General features: G+C 34.2%; 1 protein-coding gene across 4 annotated transcripts in view; it reads left to right on the top strand.

The window, feature by feature from the left end:
• LOC149801354 (leucine-rich repeat-containing protein 49-like) overlaps positions 1–16,356 on the top strand; it is a 170,828-nt gene that overhangs the window by 62,660 nt on the left and 91,812 nt on the right. For all 4 annotated transcript variants that reach the window (XM_089955411.1, XM_089955409.1, XM_089955408.1 and 1 more), the window contains 5 exons: positions 932–1,037; positions 4,810–5,013; positions 6,859–6,925; positions 7,512–7,655; positions 9,157–9,218. In XM_089955411.1, the coding sequence (XP_089811537.1) occupies positions 932–1,037; positions 4,810–5,013; positions 6,859–6,925; positions 7,512–7,655; positions 9,157–9,218 (583 nt within the window). The remainder of the gene's footprint in view (positions 1–931; positions 1,038–4,809; positions 5,014–6,858; positions 6,926–7,511; positions 7,656–9,156; positions 9,219–16,356) is intronic.

Below are 16,356 nucleotides of genomic sequence, written 5' to 3'. Positions count from 1 at the left end.
ATATATGTCACAGGAATGGACAGACATTAATTATGTACAAAAAAAATATTCCATGTTGTATCAGTGTTTTGGTTCGATTAGAAAAACCGATCAGACCCACAGCCTTTTATGTGTATTGGATAGGCTTTTTTTGCATGAGAGTTCACATTTTCTTTCTTGAATCCACTGTAGTCATAATTTCTATATTCCTGTGAGATTTGTGTATGATACATGAATAGCTACACCAATATACAGATCTGTAGGTAGTGAGGTTGATAATTAGACAGGTTGATGATGAAATGAGGATAGGTGAGTAGATATATACATGTAGATGGATAGATAGATACACGAATACTTGCAGATCGTGATAGATAATAATACATACATACATACATACATACATACATACATACATACACACACACTTACACACACACACACACACACATACATACATACACACTTACACACACATACATAGATACATGCATACATACTTGAAGATTATATATATATATATATATTTTTTTTTTTTTTGCATTTTATACACATGAATAAAATAAAGTGATAAGATTGTTAGTTGGAAAGAGTCTTTCTGCTTGTATTAAAATTTGTACCTATAATAGCAATGAGTCCTGTATTATACAATTTAAGTATACAATATATACTACATGAAAAGTACATTTACAAGATACTTGAGATATGTGTCTTCAAATATTTGTTTTATGCAATGTATATATCAAGTATAGAGCATAATCATTTCAAGGGAGGTAAATGTGCCTTGTACTGAAATCTCAAATGGCAGGATCTGGACATGATAAGGCATCAAATGGTAAATGTCAGGTGCCAGTTTCTAGTATGTGTATGAAACCTACCAGAAAATGGAATATTAGTGTGTCAGGTTCTTTAACTACTTGTGAAAAATGGTGAGATTTATTTACTGCCTTTTCAGGTGATCGTGTAATATTTGCTGAAAGCCCATCAGCACCAGGTATTCCAGTGGTGTATCGGACATCAGAGGAGCGAGCCTCTAATCAAGACAGACTCAATCTTGATAGGTACAGCAGCCATCATAAAAAAGAAAACTCCATGTCCTGAAAAATGAGAGAGAGATAGAGTTGTCTTCCGTGTCCTATCATTGTCAGACTTGAAAATATAAATGAACAAAACTGTTTCAGCAATATAAATCTTTACTTCATTTTTAATATTAAAGCAATTATTTTTCAAATCTGATATATATTGTCCAACATGAAAGATATATGTCGCCTGAAATTAAATGTTTCTGATATGAAAGATGTATGTCCCTTGAAATTAAATGTTTCTGACATGAAAGATATAGTCCCTTGAAATTCAGTGTTTCCAACATGAAAGATATAGTCCTTTGAAATTAAATGTTTCCAACGTGAAAGATATAGTCCCTTGAAATTAAATGTTAACACATTAACCCCTAGCAATGAGTTAACATGGCAGAAGGTAGTAGCCTACTGCCGAGCTCTGTAGCCTCATGGTCATGCATGATACACAAAAGTGGGTGGTATTATAGAAAGGTAGACATATGTAGCTCTACAATGATACCAAATAATCTGGAATATCTAGTTGCACTACAAAATACAGATTTAAAAAAAACATTTTTTGGACCCGACTTTTTTCTACCCAGAATTCGCCCGTGGTTGGATTCCGATTTTGTGTCCGAATTTTAGACCTTTTGGTCTCAGATCTAAGGCAAACCAGTATGAACTGCAAACAGACAGATGAGCCTTTGCAAAAAGTAGGATAAGATGGGCATTTGGAATAAAGAGTGGTCTCGATACAAAAATAATGGCTCCGTTTAGCAAAAAAAAAAAAAAAACAAACAAAAAAAACAAAAATAACCTCCAACTTTTACCCTTCTGCTCATGTGCGAGTCAAATAGCCAATGAAAAACGATGTTTCTAAAACAACTAGGCAGTATGTTATTGAAAGATCACCGGGGATTTGGTGTTTTCGGATCTGTTCAGAAATAGCTTTCAAAATGTGTTTCCTACTCGATTTCCAGGCGAAAATGACAAAAATCACCAGGGGTTAATGTGTTAACAACATGAAAGATATAGTCCCTTGAAATTAAATGTTTCCAACATGAAAGATATAGTCCCTTGAAATTAAATGTTTCCAACATGAAAAATATATGTCCTTTGACATTAAATGTTCACATGTTATTATCTGACTTGTTTGGTTACATTAAAGCCTTTGGAAATGACAGTGTCCTTTTAAAGAACATTATAGTAGGAAAGTTGCTTATTTGTTACTGGAAAATCACTGAAAGAGTCAAAGGCAGTATAATTTGTTATAAAAGATCATTTGCCAATGATCACATTTGTTCACATCAGTTTTTTATTGTAGTACATTGTAATATGCATGGTTATTGCAAGGGTTGATCATACTCTGAATTCACATTTATCTGTGGACGCTAAATTTGCACATTTCAAGTCTCTCAACTACAGGATTACATCACTATGAGAACCGTAAAAATGGACCAACTGATAAGAGTCCATTTGCCATTTATTTAGATTTCTTATTAACTCAAGTTGTCATATGCCAGAAAAGTTTATGGGATGGTTTTTCTTTCTATCCACTGTCCATCTGTCCATAAGCACAGGCTTGTTATAGCTGCCTCTCCTCAATGAACTTTCCATACACATTCATCCCAAGATCTGTTTGGTTCTAAATGAAAATAGTGCCACTTGGACATCCAATATTGATACCACAGCAGCCATCTAGAAAATCTTGTTTTTGCTACTCCTGATGAATAGATGGTCATATCAGCATGGGGTTTTCACTCATATGATGTCTGGTAGGTGCCAGTCTGAAGTCAAATATTGACACCATGGCAGCCATATTGAAAATCTTCTTGTTTCTCCAGCTGATTGAAAAATTTATATTGACTTTGGGATTTCATCAAAAGACTTCTTATGATGTCAAATTATCCTAAATGAAAGGTACTGATCTGACCTCCAATATGGCCACCACAATAGCTATCTTGAAAATCTTGTTATCATTACTCCTTCTGAGTGGATAGTCATACCAACATTCCATTTTCACTAAAATGAGCATGGTACTGATCTGAAATCCAGTATGGCAGCCATCTTGAAAATCTTGATATTGGTGCCCTTCCAGACCAGAAAGACTTATTGATAAGGGGTTTTCACCAAAAGACTTCTATAATGCCTAGTTGGTTCTGAATGAAAGTGGTGCTGATCTGATGTCCACTGGGGCCATCTTGGAAATCTTATTATCACTACTCCTCTGGAACTGGTGATCACAGGGCTTCTATGATGTCTAGTTGATCTAAAATGAAAATGGTGCAGATCTGTTGTCCAATATGGCTACTGCAGCAGCCATCTTGAAAATTATTTTGTTACTAAACCTTATTAAACAAAAGTTATATTGATGTGGGCTTTTCAGCAAAAGATGTATCATAATGTCTATTTGGTCCTAAATTAAAACAACACTGATCGGACAGTCAATGTGGCCATGATGGTGACTATCTTGAAAATCTTGTTGTGACTGCTCCTCTTAAACTTAGTCATTTCGACATGAGGTTTTCATGAGAAGAGTTCTTACAGTATCTACTTGGTCCTTAATGAATAATTATGCAAACTGACCCACAATATGGCCACCATGGTGGCCATCTTTAAAATGTTGTTAACTCTACTCCCATATGGATGAGTATATCAGAATTCAGTTTCACCACAATTAATTAAAATTGTGCCAGCTGTACATCCAATATGGCTGTCAGGATAGCTACCTTGAAAATCTTGCTGTTACTACTCCCTCTGAATGGATGGTCATATCAACTTGAGGTTTCATCAAAAGATTTCTAATGTTGTCTACATGGTTCTAAATGAAAATGGTGCCAATCTCACATCCAGTATGCCCACCACATCAATTAATTTGTTACTGCTGAAGAATATCAGAGGTGATTTTAAGACTCAGCAGTTAAAAGGAAGAAATGGTCATCTCTTGAATTTCTCAAAATTCTTTTTGGCCAGAGGAGTCAGTACTTTCAAGAGACTCTTGTTCATAATATTTCTATTAAATAATAATATGGTATCCATGGCCATACCGACCTAATGAAAATTGCTGTCTTATAACGAGGTACATTATAGTAATGAGAGTAGTGTAATGCTAACAGTAGGACTCCCCCACTTCTCAAAGTTTGCCTTATTCACAAGTTTTGATCACTTATCAAATGTAATTTTGTGTAAATCCACAATGATTTGTACCCTTAAAAATAAATAATTTGAAGTATATTGTAAAAGCAAAAGATCAAATGAAAACCATGTCAAGTCAAGAGTTAGGGGTTCCAGGGTTGGTTGGTTCTTCAGGTAGTCTGGCCACCAAAGTCATGAAGCTATTCAGGTAAGGAAACAAATTTGAACTTATGACCCTGATTTAAACACCATATTTTGAATATTTTGTCATAGTGGAATGTTGCAAATTTGTAGACAGTTGATGCAATCTCAGCAGAGTCGGTAAAATGGATATGAGTAATAGTGTAACCATTGTTGTTCTAGACACAAGACTGTTATCTCATTCTAATGCACTTTAGAAAATTAATTTGAAAATTAGCAGAAAATATAATCAGGCAATTTTTTCATAACTAAGGAATCATGAGGTCATATTAACATCAAAGTTTCAAAATCAATAAATTGTGGATTTTACTACTGCCAGATCTGACATTCACCAGTCAGAAAGCATGTTACATTTACCAATCAGATAGTACATTGCATTCACAGATGTAAGAATGTTACTATTGTCTATACTATTGATTATGAACTGAATATGTTTTAGGCGGAAACTGACAGTATGCCCGATTCTTGAAGGCGAGGAGCAGCTGCGACTGCTGAACTACCAACACAACATGATCACCAAGATCCAGCATCTTGGCAGTCTGAAACGGCTCATTTTCCTTGACCTGTATGACAACCAGATCGAGGAGATATCAGGACTTAATGCTCTTAAGTCCCTTAGAGTCCTCATGCTTGGCAAAAATAAGTAAGTTAAATTAGCCCATCAATTCTACGATGGCACTTTTGATGTCAGTAAGTGACTTATTTTCTTGACCTCTGTAGCAACTGGATTATGGAGATGTCAGGACTTGATGCTCTTAAGTTCCATGTACCCTGTTCACAAATTTTCTTATGTGTGCAAAATTTACATATGTACATTTGCATACTTAGGTAAATTTTTTCATATGCATAGATCTGCACGCATAAGTTAATTTGGATGGTATGTAAATTTCCACCATTTCTGGACATAGTGCAGAAACAAATTGCATACATGTAAAGTTGCACGGAAGTTTACTCCCCTACTTTAAGATACTTTATTATCACACGTTTCCTGTAATAAGGTGTTACAATGTTGGAGGAATGTATGCCGATTTCTGCATTTGTATGCATAGCAAAACTTGTATGTGTATTTTAGTTCATTTATTAAACAATTTAGCAAGAAATAAGCACAATTTTCTTTTTGCATGTCTGGCAATGGGATATATGGATGAATATGATAGGTTGGTGGGCAGATGAATATTATTCAGGAGAATAAATGTGTATCACATTCAGATTTATTTTAAGCCGCCCCCTCAGTGAAGTGCCTCTTAAGACCAGACATTTTTTTGGCAATGATTTGGTGCAATGAACCTTGGAAAGAGTTCAGTATGACAACCAGATTGACATGATAATGGACTGCACACAGATTAATAATGCATAAAAGAAATTAACAAATATTTTAGGTCTTGTACATTAGGGCTGTTCCAGTAAAATATACATGGGACCCAGAGAAGGCACTATTAATGTAGAATAGTCACTCATAGATGCTATTTAGAATTTTGTATTGTTTTCATATGAACTCTTTGGGTAATCTTAGTACCCTAGCATAGATTTTTAAAAAGTGCCTTCCCTGGGTACCATGTATTTTAAATGGAATAGCCCTTAGTGTACACTTCAATGGAATAGCCCTTAGAGTACACTTCCTGATCAAAACATTATAATTTTACCTGTATGCAGTGTACGATCTAACCCTGTTTTCTCAGCTAAACAGATGCAATTTACTAATAACTTCTAAAAACATCATTTTGCACCATATATAATGCTGTTGGGTAAATTGAGGATGGATGAATGTGAATATTTTGTATTAATAAAGAAGATTAATTTTCTTCTGAATTCCTAATACTTTGCTTTTGGTTTAAGAAGAAAATTGCCAATTTTTTACATTCACAGACTTTGCTCACAGTCCTGTTGCTTGACAAAAGAAACAGAAGTTATTAGCACTTGAAGATCAGTGTTACAGTTGTAAATATATTTCATACTCCTGTAATGCTATTTCCAATCCTCTTAATGCATTATGATGGCTATTTAACCAACAAAAAATTATTATAAATTCAATTATCAGTTTTTATTGTCATTCTGTACAACTTATAAGTATATATATATATATATATATATATATATATATATATATATATATATATATATATATATATATATATATTGGTACTTTATCATTCAGCCATGTGTGTTTTGGATAACTTGTCAGTATATATATATATATTGGTACTTTATCATTCAGTCATGTGTGTTTTGGATAACTTGTCAGTATATATATATATATTGGTACTTTATTATTCAGTCATGTGTGTTTTGGATAACTTATCAGTATATATATTATATTGGTATTTTATCATTCAGTCATGGATATTTGGATAAGTTTACAAAATTAAGATTTTTTTCTTCTTACTTTGCTTATAATAATGTTGATTTTTAAGTGTCTGAAATAATTTAATTATTAAGAGTACAAAAGTTTTTAGTTTCAGTAATGAAAATAATTCTTTATTTATTGCAGAATTAAGAGAATAGAAAATTTGGATTCTTTAAATAAATTGGACGTGCTTGACCTCCATGGTAACCAGGTTTGTTAATTACATATTGTCTCTCTCATTTTTTGTTGAGTTGAAGTGTATGTCAACATAGGAGGATTGTTTTAACATTTGGATCCCCAGTTTATAAAAAAAACTTTACTGTCAGAAATATGGCTGTAGTGGTTTAAGAAGTTGAATTGGTAATTTTAGTACACATTACAATATCAACAGAGGCAGTGGTAGTAGTAGTAGTAGTAGTACTAGTACTAGTACTAATACAGGTAGTGGTAAATGGAAGATGATAAGGAGGAGGAAAAGGAAGATGATCAGCAGGAGGAATAGGAGGAACATCTATCAGATAAATCATGTTAATGACACATATAATTTCTCTCTTAATAACAAATATTTCATTGAGATTAAAAGTACAGAGTTTACACAAGTTTTCTGATATATAATTATTTGTGTTTTTATAGACAATCATTCTGTAATTGTAAACATATTTTATTGTGATTGATGTTGATTTTATGCAATACTGAACAATGGGAAGCTATTTCTTTCATCTTACAAATTAACCATGGACAGAAAGGAGTTAATTTAACTCAGATGTAACCATATGTTCACTTTTTTATTATTGCAGATAACTGTTATAGAAAATATGAATCATTTAACAGAATTGCGAGTGTTAAATCTGGCTGGCAATATGGTTGTACATGTGGACAGTCTTGCTGGTATGGACTCACTGGCAGAACTCAACTTGCGGAGAAATAAGATACGGACTGTGGTAAGTCACAACATTTCAGCCAGATCAACATAGACTTGTTTGCAGCTGATTGCAAGAAGCATATCTGCTACTCAGGTTCCAGCTTGCAGTAGACATGTCATTATTTTAGTAACAGTTCTTTAAGTTTATCCCAAGGCAAAGCCATAGATCCCCTATGATTCCCATGTCATTGACTTGACATTTCAGTGCCCAGGCTGTGTATCTAGGTAGTTATAGGGTGGGAATCTCAATGGTTTCCAGATTGTAACTCATGCAAAATTCAGATGGTTAAAGCACATACATGTATCAGAGCATATTTGCATTAAATTCTCTCAATATATAAAGAACTTGGAAGGTGAACTTTCACACTCACACCTGACCCCAATTGGGTGGGATATTCTTTGATGATAGAAATCAACTTCCACTTCCTAAGCATTGACTGTAGCAAGTCTGATAAAAATCCTGACTGGCCAAGTGGTCTAAAGTGTTCACCATTCCAGGTAACTGCCATCTCACTTCTGTCTGTGTGGGTTTGAGCCTCAGGCTCTGCTAACATGGGTACATGAAAAAATTGCCAGTAGCATCTCTTAGGTCAGTGGTTCTTCCCTGGGTTTTCCTGGGTTCTTCCTCCACCAGTTATACTGGCTGCCATATTTAGCCTATCTTGTGCTGAAAATGGCATTAATCCCAATAACAATGATAACATTTAAATTCCAGATAGAAATATTGATGAGAATAAGAAAAAACAAAAATGATAATTACAGCAACAACTTTTTGTTTTACTTTATCTAGGTGAATCACTACAAAATGGCCTGTTTGTGGGACACTTAACTTCAGACATTGCTCATTTTGGTACACAGATATGTTGCAAATAATATTATTATGATTATTATGAAAGACTGTTCAAGTGATGATGGAAATTGAGAAGTTTTTGCTACTTTTTGTGCAGAATGCTTGCAGTAGGTAAACAAAATAGTCCACAAGTCAGGATTAGTGAGGTAGGGTAGAGATATCCTGTACCAGTGTTCTACACTGGATATCATTGAAGTATACGAGTGTGAGAAAACATGATCATAGACTTATAGGTATTTGAGAAAACACAGTCATACCCATAAAGGATGGGTTATTTGTTTCAAGCTATATTTCTTATCAATGTTTCGTGTATTTAATTCTATTATCAAGCATCAAACCCACATTAGTGGTAGATTGACAATGATCACTTTGGTACCCATATGTGTCTGTCCAGACCGAAAATTAACTTCAACATTAAAGTTTTGTGGTCATATTTTCAATTACAGTTGGCCACATAGTCATGTTAACTGGTATGTGAATACAGCTTTATATGTGCTGCCAAGTTACCAAAAGTTTGAGGGTATCATGCAGGCCATGACCAGCTTCTTGTTTTCAACTATCAGATAAAGCTAATGTATTGATTGCCTGCCTCTGACACACACACACACACACAGTGTATAGTATATAATACTAAACTTGTTTGTTGACTGTTGACTATTTTAATTTGCAGAATGATGTTGACAGTCTTCCTAGTCTGCAGAGGCTTTTTCTCAGTTTTAATGAAATTGCAAGGTAAGGAAAACCGTATGTCTCTTCAGATGACTATTTTGAAAACCGTATGTCTCTTCAGATGTCTATTTCGCAACAAGCATCCCAGATCTGTTTTAGCACAACAGCCAAATAAATGTTTATTTCTGGGCCTTGAAGTTTTGCACACTATATTATAGTCATGAGTGGATGATCTTTCCTGACTGTATTCATAGGTCATGACAGCAGTTTTTATTCACCCATTGCTTGCATTGAGGACATCTTGATTTGTTCATATCCATCTGCACCTTCATACCTCCATTCCAACAAGCTTGCTAGCAAGATTGTACAAAAAACCCACCAAATACTAACAAACATTTTTTTAAAGGAGTGTTTGACCTAATTACATTTTCAGACCATTTTACTTATCTTTTAAGTGTTTTAATTGTTTTAACTTTTGTACTTTTTTGGACAAAACCTTGTTTACATGATTAAGCAAGACATCCTCAAAACCACTAGAGAGAGACAAATGAAATATGGCAGGCATATTTATATTCATACACACATTAAGCAAGACATCCCCCAAACCACTAGAGAGAGACAAATGAAATATGGCAGGCATATTTATATTCATACATACATTAAGCAAGACATCCCCAAACCACTAGAGAGAGACAAATGAAATATGGCAGGCATATTTATATTCATACATACATTACCTTATTAGACTTTTAGGTGTTTTAAATTTTTCTATTTCTTTGGGACATTTTTCAACTTTTTGTATGCAGACTTTTTGGGGAAAAAACTTTCTTAAGACAGTTAAGGAAAGCCTTTGAATTTATTAGGTATATTTGTGTTCATATGTAGATTACCTGGTTAGGTTTTCAAATTATTATGCAGTAAAACCTGATTTAAGCAACCACCCATCATTTGCAACCAAAATTATATTGCATTGATCAGTTTTATTATATAAATGAATTGCTGTGAGGGCCACCTGCTAAATGTAATGAGCAACAATTTTTAGGCTAAATGTGTTTCAACACAGCTGTGAACAGCTCTGTAGCAGAACCAGATATAATAACTGCTGTCCTTATTTAATCTTTGTAAACTCAGTCATGAGAATTGTGTGCAGGCAGGGTACACATTATTCAGAAACCAGATGGAAAATCAAGGAAGGAGTTGAGCTTGCCTACTGGTTTCCTTAAATCTACATGCATTCACAATAAAATCAAGATTTACTTACAATAATGTGTTGTGTTGGATTTTTAATAAAATATTTTCTTTATTTTAATTTGTTTAATCTGCTAGTAATAATCCATTTTGTCAGCAGTGTGATTAAGATCAGACTGTAATTATAATTATCTGTTATGTTATCTGATTAACTCATTAACCCCTGGCACCGCTTTTATGCATCTGGAGGTAGTAGACTACTACCGAGCTCTGTAGCATCAAGGTCATGTATGATACACTAAAGTGGGTGGTATTATAGAAAGGTAGGCAGTTGTAGCTCTACAATGATACCAAATAATCTGGATGTTCTGGTTGCACTACAAAATACAGAGGGAAAAAACTATGGTTTGGACCAGATTTTTTTCCACCCAAAATTTGCTTGTGGTTGGAATCCGATTTTATGTCTGGATTTTAGACTTTAGGGCCTCAGATCTGTGGTAGACCAGTCTGAACTGCACACAGACAGGCAAACCTTTGCAAAAAGTAGGATAAGATGGACATTTTGAATAAAGAGTGGTCTCGATATGAAAATGATGGGTCTGTAAAGCAAAATTTTTTAACAAAATCCAACTTTTGCACTTCTGCTCATGCGTGAGTGAAATAGCCAATGAAAAATGATGTTTCTAACACAACTAGGCATTAGGTTAATGGGAAATCTCTTGGAAGTTGATGTATTAGGATGTATTCAGAAACAGACCCCAAAATGTGTTTGTTACTTTTCAGGCAAACATGACAATCCTCCAGGGGCTAAAGAGTTAAAATTGAGATCTGTCAATATTGATCCATTATATAGGTTATAATGAATTCTAGGTTTAATTTGAGAAAGTTAAGGGCTGTGGTCCACAACCATTGATCAATAGAAGGAGGTAGGTAGCATATGTCATTCATAGACAATGGTCAGTTGAATGACTAGAAATATGTTGCCTAACTGTTTGAAACATAGTGCGAGTAAAAACCTTCTATTGGTCAAAGTTAGTATGTGATTAATATTAGGCTTACTGACCCTTTGACCAAGTGTTGCATCTGTCATTCACATGTTGCATACAAGAACTCTGACTAATTCTTACCAGCCAGATGTAGACTGTAACACAGTTGAGAACTTTCCTGACCAAGTAGGGAAGATTGAGAGAATTTACTCTGTAGCATATACAAATTTAACTCTTTATAACTTTAACATTTTTCATCCAATTTTCATATAGCCCCATTGTATTTATGAATCTTGTTTCAATCACTGGAAATATTTTCATGATGAAGAAAACAGAGATTTTATCGAACAGATGTACAAATCATGAAACAAATTGGTCATTGACCTTTGTCTGCAGTCAGTTAACAGTGATAGATGTACTAAACTTCATCTACCAATCCAAATTTCATATAAGTTTCTTATGCCTGTGTTTATAAAAACATGATTTTCAATGAAACTCATATTTTGGTTTAATTATAAAAGCAAGAGTGAGGGAGATCCCTTTTTTGACACTGCAAGATATTCCTGTAACCTTTGGCCTGTATAAACTACACAGTCATGATTTACATTGTTTCACACTTAATGCTCATGGAATACTGTTACCCCAAGGCAGTTTATAGGCATTTGTCATGGAGGTGAGTACAAGGTAAAGGCAGTCAGTAAAAAGCAACAACAACTCCACACATTACTTGAATGACAATAGCTAGAGTAATTTGTGTGCCTTATTCCTCTGAGCTTTACCTTGCCAGAGCCCATCATTAGGCTAATATGCATAGGTAAGGATTACGAAGTGAAATGACCCAATTAGTTGAAAGTTTCATAAATTAGACATGCATGTTGAAGAAAGAATAGTTCAAATAAATAATCTTTGTTACCTTTAATGAGATTGTTCATCTTTATTTAAGATTATTGGCAAGTTTGTGATCAGCGGCAAAGTTTCATTAACCCTGGAATCCACAAAATTAGCAGATCCTGTCCTAATACTGTCCATATACAGACTGGTTGATTACTTACCTCAGCCCTGGGGTGGGGTGGGGGCTAGTCTATATGAATGTGAACATTATAGTGAGATGTTACTGTAATGATATAATCATGATCTTTCATGTCATTGTGTTTTTACTTAGATGTAATTACATACATGTACAGTGAATGATGTCTGAGATGGAAGCATCATAAGTGTCAATAAATTTTAAAAAATTCTTTGATAGAGGATTATGAATGGGAAAATCCTCTAAAATGTGTGTAATTGGATGCATTTGAATACCATATGATGAGAAGTTTCTGTACTGGTAAACTTCAATGAATGTAAGGTTTTGGAAAATTCTCGGTTTTTAATTGTAGTGACTCTGGCATTTGATTGTTCCAAAAATGTATGTGAGGTTAAATTTTTTATATTTACTACTCAACAAAAAAGTTGCTGGTATGAAACTGTCGGTAAATTTCTCCATATATAGCACAGTTAGATAAATCTCATAGTAACATTGATTTGGACCTTACTCTTATTTGCAGTTAAAATGTAACCTGTTGCTGTTGCATAGTTGGCTTTTTTTCTGGATGGAAAATACCCTTATGGTGTAATTAGAATTCATCTTTTATTGAGGTGAACTGGAAAGCTCTGGCATACCAGACTGCCCCATGACCATCATATATATACTTTGCCCTATACACTGTTCTTTATTGTTTTATGGTTGCAGACATTGATGCTGCTTTAATTTGTGAAGAAGAAAAAGTGCCTTCATTTCAAATGTTAACCTCCTGATTTTAGCTGTTTCTTTATGTGCATCATTTTCATTATATTGAATTACCATTGATAAGCATTTTTTCTGTTCAGATTTATCTTTCTTGCAATTTTTCTGGTTACATTTTGTTTAAACTGATGTGCAACATGTTTTTCCGAGATAAAAATTACACAAGTCACATTAACAGGAATGTGAATACAATGATTCATGACAGTAATAGAGTAATAAACAGAATAGAGGTCCTGTCCTACTGTCCATATACAATAAACAGAATAGAGGTCCTGTCCTACTGTCCATATACAATAAACAGAATAGAGGTCCTGTCCTACTGTCCACATACAATAAACAGAATAGAGGTCCTGTCCTACTATCCACATACAATAAACAGAATAGAGGTCCTGTCCTACTGTCCATATACAATAAACAGAATAGAGGACCTGTACCTACTGTCCATATACAATAAACAGAATAGAGGTCCTGTCCTACTGTCCATATACAATAAACAGAATAGAGGTCCTGCCCTACTGTCCATATACAATAAACAGAATAGAGGACCTGTACCTACTGTCCATATACAATAAACAGAATGGAGGTCCTGTCATACTGTCCATATACAATAAACAGAATAGAGGTCCTGTCGTATTGTCCACATACAATAAACAGAATAGAGGACCTGTACCTGCTGAGAGCCAAGACCATATTGTTGGTTCATTTTTTCATTCTCTGAAGCGAATACTGAACTCTTCAGCAGACCGGTTTCCCTAGACAGACTGCACTCATTTTTTCATTCTCTGAATCAAATCCTGAACTCTTCAAGAGACCTGGTTCCCTAGGCAGACTGCACTTATTATTTCATTCTCTGAAGGAAATCCTGAACTCTTCAGCAGACCTGTTTCCCTAGACAGACTGCACTCATTTTTTCATTCTCTGAATCAAATCCTGAACTCTTCAAGAGAACTGGTTCCCTAGGCAGACTGCACACATTTTTTCATTCTCTGAAGGGAATACTGAACTCTTCAGCAGACCTGGTTCCCTAGGCAGGCTGCACTCATTATTTCATTCTCTGAAGGGAATCCTGAACTCTTCAAGAGACCTGGTTCCCTAGACAGACTGCACTCATTATTTCATTCTCTGAAGCGAATCCTGAACTCTTCAAGAGACCTGGTTCCCTAGGCAGAATGCACTGTAAAACAATATATTTTTTATAACACCAGCCTCTCTTAAATCTGGATACCTTATATGCTTGCTTTTAAGTTAAGTCCAACTGCAAAGGTCATAGACCCTAATCGACTGTGACATGATGTGTTGGCAGGTCAGGGTCAGTGTTTTTGTTGTACTAATTACTCCAAACAAACTGCACTCATTCAGATCTGTTTGCACATTAGACTCGACTTTTAAGTGAGTAATACAGTATTTAATTGACACAGACCTTGCATGTGAAATTTTGTAGCACCAGCAGTGACTAGTTATTAGTCAAAAAGGTAACTTAGCTCTTGAAAATAAGTAAGGTTTTTCCAATAAAAGAAACATTGGCAAGAGTATTGCAACAGATTGCTTTAAAACTTTGTAATGTACAGTATTTTGTTTTGTACAAAAAAAAGAACACTTTTGTGAAATGAAATTAAAAACACAAGTCAAGTGTACAATGAAATTAAAAAAACACCAGTCCAGTGTCCACTGTAATTAAAAACATCAATCAAGTGTGCAATGAAATTAAAAACATCAATCAAGTATGCAGTGAAATTAAAAACATCAATCAAGTGTGCAATGAAATTAAAATCAATAATGAAGTGCACAGATAAGGTTGCAGACACTCCACTATCTTGACTGCATTCTTTTTGCATTTTAAAATCAAAATTTTTTAGTTTTATTTGATTTTTCTTGATACTATAAGTATTATAAGAAAGAAAAATATATTGTCACTAGGATATAAGTAGAAATTAATATGTTGTTTCTTTCCATTCATGTATTAAAATTAATTTCATGTACATCAATATGGCAAATACATTTACACCAGGACCATGTATCTTCATTTTGTATTTAAATTATATTCAATTTATCACATGTTGGTTGTATTGATTGTATTGGTTCTGTTACAAGTATCAGTTGCCAGTTTTTCATGCCATAGATTTAACGTGAATTCTTACACAATAAGCCACCTGATTCAGTAACTAAGCTTGCTTATATTAGCATAACTATAGACCTGACCATACAGTGGATAGATAAAAAATATACATGCTGACCTCCCATGTATTATCATTTACTTGTTTGCAGTCGTTTTTTGGTTACTGCTTTATGACTGATGGATTATTATGGGTCATTAAATCCACGCAATCGATGTAGACTGGGTGAGATGGTTATATATACATGTACTAATAAGAGTGTACAATAGTGTGCAACAGTTATTTTCTCTTTCATCCAGATAACAAGAGTAATTTTGTAATTACTTTTCCAAACTCTTTTGTGTTCAAAGGACTGGTGATGTTTTCTGTTTTGTCATAGCTATTATGACCTAAGTGCCGTTAGGAAAGTTATAATTTTCAGAGCTGATTATATGGTTTTATCCTTGCCATTGATGACATTTTCCATTCTTTTTATTTTCACTTAATTGTTTTGAAAGCATGTCTGGAATTTGCAATTTAGTCTTTGTGTTGACACTAAAACCCCGACCAGACATTAGGGTCCAAAAGACTTGAGTGTGGAAATTCATTTTCAGTGTTCTCAGGAGTCCTTGTGTTTCATGAAGTCCGTGTGTTCTCTAAAGTTCATTTTACTTTTATTTTTCATAATTTGGAATGAGTACTTTCTGATTGTGACAAAAATGACATGCAGCTTTTTTTCAGTGAAGTTTTTTTGTTCCTTCTCTAAAAGGTATGGAGTAATGTTCCTTACTCATGAATTTCACAAGTGAGAAACAGGATATGTTTGCGGGCTGAACAGGCATTTTTACCTCATCTCAAGAACCTGGGACTTGTCTTACATAGATGTGATCATTTACCTCTGACATTGTCATGCCATTTTAAATATACTTTCCTCTAGATAGAGAATGGTTTAAATTACAGCCATGCTTCATTTAACAAACATACAATAAGCATTTTATAGCCTTCCATGTGTTTATGTGCTTTATTGTGATGCACAATTTACTGGACCTGTATGTATCAGCATTTTCGTACATACAGGTGTACAAAGCATTGGTATTCATAACTTAGTGAACTATATTACAGATATTGTCTCAATTAGCCAGCTTTGT

Source organism: Sinohyriopsis cumingii, chromosome 4 (genome assembly GCF_028554795.1).
Source record: "Sinohyriopsis cumingii isolate HCF-2022 chromosome 4, ASM2855479v2, whole genome shotgun sequence".
Taxonomy (NCBI): domain Eukaryota; kingdom Metazoa; phylum Mollusca; class Bivalvia; order Unionida; family Unionidae; genus Sinohyriopsis; species Sinohyriopsis cumingii.
The sequence above is the reverse complement of the archived record's forward strand: the minus strand, read 5'-3'. Positions and strand labels throughout refer to the sequence as shown.